We start from the raw sequence: 7,724 nt of genomic DNA, 5'->3' as shown, positions 1-7,724 counted from the left end.
GCAAAAGAAGAGCACCCTCACTGCAAAACCTGAAAGGGGAATATAATACGCTGGTGGCGAAGGCTGAGCCCTAAACCAAGCTAGCAGCGAAGCGAATTCGAAAAATTTGCAAAGGCGCCGCCCAAATTCTGCGAAACAGGTATGTAGAAATTGCGCAGATTCTTCATTTTCTCAACCATAATTACCGGCATTCATATTGAATTTCACGCTAGACTCACGATTTTTCATGACCGCTTCACCAGATTCAGCTGAAGAAACCCTAGCTGTACGAGGCATCGGAGTCTCTGCTTCAGATAGTTGATTTGCGCGAGGAGTTACTATTATTTGCTCGGGTATGTGTTTACTTCACGCGTCGGTGTAATTCGTTACCCGATTCGAGTTCATGATTGGAATTTGGCCTTTTATCATTCTAATTATGCGTTTTTTAAAATTAGGCTTTCTATTAGATTTCCAATTCCAAGCTCTCGAATTTAAAGCTAATTGTATCAGTAAATTTTGTTTGAATGCAATTCGTTGATGTAGGTTTAGACCAATTTGATCAATTTTAAAGTTGGTGGGAAATTCCAGAATCAGGCCAAAATTCGTGGTTTCAGGGACCAATATCCCAAGTTTTAAACCTTAAGAAGTCGTGAGATACAAGTGTATTTGTATTTTGTGTCAACCATTTATGTAACCTTGAAAGAACTATTTCAAAATGGATAACGAGTTGAGGTGTAATTATAAACAGCATTACCTGGTGTAAGTAGGCCAGTCATTTTGCTTTTCGTGGTCTCCTGGAGTGGGAGATGTTGCACACAATTAAAACTGTATTCTGATCCGACTCTGAATAAACTAGCACCCTTGTGTGGTTTATGTTCAATGCAAATCCATGTGTATTCTGGTCTTCTAGTTAAGTTTAATGAACTGTTGCAATGTCCGAGTCTTGGTGATAATGATATAATTTTGATGTGCTGCGTTGTTTTGAAATATTATGCGATAATCTTTCTTGAAACTTATATTTGAAAAATCTCTCTTTTTTTTGCTGACAATAGTCCATGGAAAAGCCTAGGGAAAGAGGTATCTATTAGTTTGTTTTGTATACACTTTTCTTTCAAATCCCTCAGGCATATGTACTGGTTTTTAAACATGTCTTGTTCCATATCATTTCCCCACAAATTGATTCCTGATGGATAACTGGCCATAGTCGCAAAATCATCAGCGAGTCTTGTTTGTTCAGGCCATTTTGTTTTTTTACTAATAAATGTTTTACCTCTTACTGATATAAATATCATGTCAAGAAAGGGTAATCAATACTGGATCCCTGAATGTATACATATTTTCCAGGACCATTTTTTCCACAGCGTAAAGAGGTCTAAATAAGGTGAATACATCAGTATATGACATTATTGTCTCATTTCATGACACACGCTTTGTTTATGATAGATGTCAAGCGCTTGGACAAATATGAGCGTTGCAATCATACATAGGGATGTAGAATGGGAGTGGGAGAAGTCAGGGTGGAGTTTTTGGTATATTTATATAATTGGAAGTACTTGCTCGCTCTCTGGAGAGTATTTGATCTGGCAAAAAATTAGAGGATGAGGAGATCATATTTTAATTCAAATAAATAATTGCTTTGGAGTATCTTGGAGCATATGAGCAACGGAGCTTGTGGAGCACTGCTCACCTCAAGGATTGCTCTCTTGGTTTGCTTCATAAGTTTTGTTCTTGTTTGATTTTTTCACTTCATGTCAAACCATTCAGATAATGACGAAGACATATAGGGTTACCTAAGCTGGCACTGTTAACTGATATAACTTGTCTACCCATTCATAAGTGGTTTCTATCTGCAGAATTTTTCTTTGACTTCACCTACAAAGACCAAGAATGAGTGGCCGATTCTCTCGCACCATCTATGTTGGAAACCTCCCTGCTGATATCAGGGAATCAGAAGTCGAGGACATATTTTATAAGGTTCGTCATTTTATTGTGAGCTTTGACTAAATTTGACTATGTATTATTGTGGTAGCCAACTCCCCTTCATTGGGTTACTTAATTGTTCTTGCTGTAGGAAGTTAGTATCTAAAATTATTCTTTATGTTTTATTCTTTTTGTTAGATATGCATGACAATCCTAATGTTAAAAAATGGCTAGTTGCATAACAATTATAAATTTTTATCCAGTTTTCGATTGAAAAATGAACTGCTTTTTCAATATCATTCAGCTTTCATATATTTCAGTTTCAAAATAAACATTACACACTTTGTAAAAAACAGAAAGTTGACATTTATAGATTCTGGTGAGGTAAAGCCATATTTGATATTTTTAGATTGCTTGCTATATACATTAATATTTCTTTTATCCCATTTCCCATTACTTATTTTTATATTTTCAACCTTCAACCTTGAAAATATGAATCTTTCTCTCTCTACTTGAAATTTTTTAATGGTGTGTCTATGTGATAGTAACGGACAAGATCTAGCATTTATATCAAATAATACTGGGCTGTAAAATGTTGCAATCAGAAAATTTTAAAGTTCACGACTTAAATTCTCAAAATTGAAAGTTCATATTGCATTTCAAATTTAAAGCATAAATAGTTAAATCTAGAAAACCTCTATTTACTGTCTGCCTTTTGGTATTTTCTGTGATTTTGTTTTTACCTCGTGCATTAATAGTAAACCTTATTTGCTCACTCTTTTATTCATGTAGTATGGTCGCATCTTGGATATTGAACTGAAGAGTCCACCTCGTCCACCTTGCTATTGTTTCGTTGAGGTACTTTTCTTCTCTGCGGCCTGCACTAGTTTTGCTGTCTGCAAGATGCTTTTCAAATATTATATTCCAGATATTTCAATGCAAATTTGTATCTCTCTCTGATGTTATTTTCTTACCCCGAAACATTTGATATAAAATATTCTATTCCTGTTTGTCTAATTTCGTATATGTAGTTTGAGAATGCTCGGGATGCTGAAGATGCGATAAGGGGAAGAGATGGCTATAGCTTTGATGGCTGCCGTTTGAGGGTGAGAGCATTTTCTCAAACTTGAATATCTTCCCTATCCTTTTATTTGTAAATCTTATAGTGTATTTTTCCTTCTCTCGCTAATTTGCTTCTGAATTCAGGTTGAACTTGCTCATGGTGGCAGAGGACCATCATCCTCTAGTGATCGTCGTGGTGGTGGTTATAGTGAAAGGGGAGGTGGAGGTGGTGGGGGAGGCGGAGGTGGCAGCGGTGGTGGCAGATTTGGTGTGTCCCGCCATTCTGATTATCGAGGTATGCTGATTCTGGTTGAAAATTTGAAATGTTTCTATGCTTGCCTGAATATGGCTGCTTTTCTGAAAGTCTCTTGCATAATCTTATGATTTCCCTTGATCTGGTACCTCGTGCAACAGTGATTGTGCGTGGGCTTCCTTCTTCTGCTTCTTGGCAAGATTTAAAGGTTAGTTAAGTAGGATCTTTTCCATTCTAATTTTTAATATGGTGCATGTTTGACTAGACTTGTTTACTAATCCTTGCATGAAATGCTTCAGGATCATATGCGGAAAGCTGGTGATGTGTGTTTTGCTGAAGTTTCCCGAGATAGTGAAGGTATTACATTTACTGACAGCAGAGGTAACGGATTCATGTTTGTCAGCTGCAGTGTTGTAATCTTGAAGATAATGTTTTCCATTGTCATTAAAGCTAACTTATGGTTATGAATGAGTCGCTGAAGCGGGTGCTGAGCTTTATTTTCACTGCAGGAACGTACGGCCTAGTTGATTATACTAATTATGAGGACATGAAATATGCTGTAAGTTTATCTTAACCAGTCATTCTATACTAATAATGACTCCAATTCTTTTAATTTCTCCAAACAAACTTTTTTTATTCTTCAGATGCGTAAGCTTGATGATAGTGAGTTCAAAAACCCTTGGACCAGAACTTATATCCGGGTATCCCCTTTCTTCTACTCTTTGCTTTATCTCCTACGCTTTTTGGTTGGGTTGTCTTTAATTATTCAAAATTTCATATCAGCATTTGCTGTTCATTCATATCTGTATGCCTTTGCTATTTGAGCAATGATGTTTGGTTGATCAATTGTATGCTTTCATTTTTGGTTTGTCTGCTGTGAACTTAATTTAGGTGAAGGAATACAAGGGCAGTCCATCCCGAAGCCGAAGCAGGAGTCGCAGCAGAAGCAGAAGCCCGAGGAGGAGAAGGTATGAACATAGCTCTTATTTAGAAGCAGACTGAGCACATGCCTCACTGCAGAAGATATGGTATGATATTCATATCTGATTCCAGACACTAAAAAATAGTCGTTCTTTATGCAGCAGGTCACTGCCCCGATCAGCTTCAAGATCACCCTCAGCATCGCCTGTCAAACCATCTCGGTACGTTGGTAGATATGAAACTGCTGTGATACTGTTCTGCTGTTTCACTTTCTGAACATCTCGATTCATTTTCTTGGGCTTTGCCTGATATATATTTGCAGACCCAGATCGAGGTCCAGATCAAGATCAAGGTCCAAATCGAGGTCTGCATCCCCACTTCCGGTAATGCCCTGTTCCAAATGAAAACGGAATGTCCCTAAATTTTGTGAAGTGCATAATTTCACGCTCTTTAGTAGTTTCTTCTCTCCTTTGAATCGGAAACTAGTAAAATGGATATTATTATAACGATTTTTTTAAAATATATTTTCTAATTTTTTTATATTGCAGGCGAGGTCCGGCAGTGCCTGATTTGGAGCGGGACGTGATGGCTTCAGCTGAAACTTCATTCGACATCGAAAATTATTAGAACTTGGGGATGTTTGTTGTTATCGATTTAGAGATCTAGTTTATTCACAACTTGGAGAGATTTGTTTGGCTTTATGGTTTTCTGCGACTAGATTTACTTTATTGGCATTTTGGATTAGTATTATCATTGCTGTGTTTCCAAGTATTTTCTGTCATTAGTTGAATCAAACAGTATTCTTGACAACTTTGAATATTATGAAATTACTACTGTGGACATCTTGTTTGTTGATAACAGCATTTTATCTGATTTTTTTTATAAATGTTATGTAGTAATTGTATATAGGACAGATGGTGGTCATGGCTCATGTGTAGTGTTTTTGAAAATAAGAAAATTGTGATGGAAAAGATGAACCTTAGAGAAAAACCAGGCCAAGATATAGTAAATAAAAATTTAAAGAGAAACACCTATCTTATTTATCTTTATTTTTTATATATACATTCATTCTATAATATTTTAAGATTATATGAGAATGTATTATTACTGCTATATTTTTTTTAATTGTAAAGAGGTACATTTACCTATTCTATACACAAGATAAATATGGTAATTATTTCTTATTTACTTTTTTTAATTAATTTTGACTACTTTTAAAAAGGAATCTTTATTTTTTAAAGATAAATGAGAAATATACATTTTCAATTTAATTTTTTCCTATATAGATTTCTTATAAAATTGGTAAATTTTTTGTTTGGTAATTGCTGTTTTCACATTTACTATATATGAAAGTGATTTACAATTACTATGTTTACAATTTACTCTATCGAAAATTGTTATACTTGCTATAAATAAAATTGCCATTTAGTAAGGTATATGAGAGTAAAAGTAACATTTATATTGAATAAATATAAAATTATTCTTGAACTATAATAGTTTTAATAAATTAATAAAAATACTTTAAACTTGTAATCCTTGTAATATACTTTTGTGTTTAATCTTTGGCCGATAAATCAGAAGTTTGATATTTTTCACATAGTAAATTTTTTTGGTTAAACGACACCATTTTATTTTACAAAATTAAAGACATGGATTTTATGCATTTTCAGTGTACCAAATGAGTAAGACTTATTTTTTAAAAATCCCAAATCATGGAATAATTGTGAAAAATACTAAAATTTTATTTTTGAAAGTTACCAAATTAACTAGAAATTTACCATAATAATCTTCTTTCCAGTTTACCCCATCTAATAGAGTAAATTTCCATCAATAAACCGAGAAAGCCCAAAAACTATTTGATTTGGGCCGCAGGCCTTTGCACACCTCTTCTTATATATATGGATACATAGATGAGCTGTGTATGCAAACCCTACATAACTCGCAGCAGCGTCTCCCTCTCTCATCTGCAAAACCCTAGTTTCCGTAACTGCAAGAGAAAGATGTCGGTTGGAGAGCTCGCTTGCACCTACGCCGCTTTGGTCCTCCACGACGATGGAATTCCTATCACTGTAATTACTTTTTGATTTACATCTTCGTGTTTTTCTTTTTTTTTTCTCACTGGAATTTCGTGTTGTTGTTTGGTGGATATGTTTTTGTGTTTAATTTTGGTTGAATTCCGATTTTAGGCGGATAAAATCTCGACTCTGTTGAAGGCTGCCAATTTGTCGGTTGAATCCTACTGGCCGAGCCTTTTCGCAAAGCTTTGCGAGAAGAGGAATGTAGAGGATCTCATCATGAACGTCGGCGCTGGTGGCGGCGGTGGCGCCGTTGCCGTCGCTGCCCCCACCGGCGCTGGTGGTGGTGCCGCTGCAGCTGCTCCTGCTGCTGAGGAGAAGAAGAAGGTATAATTTGATCTGTTTTTTACCAATTAGATTTTCTGTAGATTAAATTGAATCTCGTGGACGATCTCTAATAAGCAGGACTAGAATATAATTGTGATGTTCAAGATAGACTTAAAGTATTGTTATAATAAAATTATAATATACTTGGAAGGTATTGATTTTGGGAGATTGTTTGTTGATTTTGATATGGATTTGAATCATTAGCTAGTTCTCAAAAAAGTCAAGAAGATTGGAAGTGGTTTCCAATTTACATGATTTGGTAGTAGCAATGATATTTGTTTCGTGAGATTGTTATCAATTAGATAACATGAGGCGGTCGTGTTTTGGTATGGATTTGGAACTTGAGCTAGTTCTGAAATAAGTTGAGATGATTAGAAGTAGTTTATGATTTACTTGATTTGGTTATAGCTTATAGCTATAAAGGATTTTGGTGATATTTATAATGGATTAGAGGATTGTTATGATAGAATTATTATCTATGGTATGATATTAATTGTGCGACATTGTTTGTAGATTGAACATTTCTTAATTAATTGTCATCAGAAGATTACAAGTAGATTTTAATTTACACCCCATCTGTATATATTCTTATGAAGTTTTGTTGAGTAATATTGTGTTTTTTTGTTTCTAATGTTTCTAATTACAGGAGGAAGAAAAGGAGGAAAGTGATGATGACATGGGTTTTGGCTTGTTTGATTAAGGAAATTTATAGTTTGAATTTGCATTTTGTTTTTCATTTCTGTTGAACTTCTGTTAGGTCTTTTTTTATCTATAGCTTTTATGCCTTGCTGTAATGCAGTCTTAATACTGCTTGACAATATGGGTACTCAGTTTTTGAGTGTTATCAAGGGATCTACTCATCTATGTGAACTTCAATTTTCACACTATTAGTTCTGCTTTTGTATTCTTTTTCTTATCTTTGAACAATCAACTAACTTTGAATTGGAATTGTATAACCTCAGCAGGTTTGGTTTCATTTTTTCAATTTGGAAAATAAACATAAATTTTTTTAGATTTTGCTAAGCTGGATTTGATTTTTCCACCTTTGGTCCTAGTATCATTCTCAGCTTGATCCTAAACTTGCATACATCTCTGTGTTATTTTTCTCTGTAAATAAGTTATATAGTCCTTTTTTTGTGTCATTAAATGTTTATGTGTGTGTATTTAATTTTTGATCACACACTGCT

General features: G+C 34.6%; 2 protein-coding genes across 11 annotated transcripts; both read left to right on the top strand.

Moving 5' to 3' along the window:
• LOC121801990 (serine/arginine-rich splicing factor SR34A-like) lies at nucleotides 1–4,993 on the top strand. 10 transcript variants are annotated; one of them, XM_042201498.1, is made up of 15 exons: nucleotides 1–139; nucleotides 243–332; nucleotides 1,324–1,360; nucleotides 1,833–1,953; nucleotides 2,692–2,757; nucleotides 2,931–3,005; nucleotides 3,106–3,256; nucleotides 3,376–3,422; nucleotides 3,514–3,571; nucleotides 3,724–3,773; nucleotides 3,859–3,915; nucleotides 4,106–4,182; nucleotides 4,297–4,356; nucleotides 4,458–4,518; nucleotides 4,684–4,993. In XM_042201498.1, exons 4-15 carry the CDS (start codon nucleotides 1,867–1,869, stop codon nucleotides 4,702–4,704), a joined length of 810 nt encoding a protein of 269 aa, XP_042057432.1. In that variant the 5' UTR covers nucleotides 1–139; nucleotides 243–332; nucleotides 1,324–1,360; nucleotides 1,833–1,866; the 3' UTR covers nucleotides 4,705–4,993. The 10 variants fall into 10 exon arrangements, with proteins under 10 accessions (XP_042057432.1, XP_042057428.1, XP_042057429.1 ...); XM_042201494.1 differs by having other exon boundaries at nucleotides 1,423–1,953; XM_042201495.1 differs by lacking the exon at nucleotides 1,324–1,360.
• A 1,065-nt stretch (nucleotides 4,994–6,058) lies between these two features.
• LOC121805738 (60S acidic ribosomal protein P1-like) lies at nucleotides 6,059–7,424 on the top strand. Its single transcript, XM_042205715.1, has 3 exons — nucleotides 6,059–6,204; nucleotides 6,322–6,537; nucleotides 7,184–7,424. Exons 1-3 carry the CDS (start codon nucleotides 6,136–6,138, stop codon nucleotides 7,235–7,237), a joined length of 339 nt encoding a protein of 112 aa, XP_042061649.1. The 5' UTR covers nucleotides 6,059–6,135; the 3' UTR covers nucleotides 7,238–7,424.
• The last annotated feature ends 300 nt before the right edge of the window (nucleotides 7,425–7,724 follow it).

This window comes from Salvia splendens, chromosome 5 (genome assembly GCF_004379255.2).
Source record: "Salvia splendens isolate huo1 chromosome 5, SspV2, whole genome shotgun sequence".
NCBI lineage: Eukaryota > Viridiplantae > Streptophyta > Magnoliopsida > Lamiales > Lamiaceae > Salvia > Salvia splendens.
Note: the sequence above shows the minus strand (reverse complement) of the source record. Positions and strands in the feature narration are given on the sequence as shown.

What these genes read in the sequence shown, in the direction of transcription:
- LOC121805738 (XM_042205715.1), top strand. Translation starts at nt 6,136, where the DNA reads ATGTCGGTTGGAGAGCTCGCTTGCACCTACGCCGCTTTGGTCCTCCAC. An exon ending in ACGATGGAATTCCTATCACT is followed by an intron (nt 6,205 to 6,321) that starts GTAATTACTTTT and finishes TTCCGATTTTAG; the next exon opens with GCGGATAAAATCTCGACTCT. An exon ending in CTGCTGAGGAGAAGAAGAAG is followed by an intron (nt 6,538 to 7,183) that starts GTATAATTTGAT and finishes TTCTAATTACAG; the next exon opens with GAGGAAGAAAAGGAGGAAAG.
- LOC121801990 (XM_042201495.1), top strand. Translation starts at nt 1,867, where the DNA reads ATGAGTGGCCGATTCTCTCGCACCATCTATGTTGGAAACCTCCCTGCT. An exon ending in TTGATGGCTGCCGTTTGAGG is followed by an intron (nt 3,006 to 3,105) that starts GTGAGAGCATTT and finishes TTCTGAATTCAG; the next exon opens with GTTGAACTTGCTCATGGTGG. An exon ending in ATGAGGACATGAAATATGCT is followed by an intron (nt 3,774 to 3,858) that starts GTAAGTTTATCT and finishes TTTATTCTTCAG; the next exon opens with ATGCGTAAGCTTGATGATAG.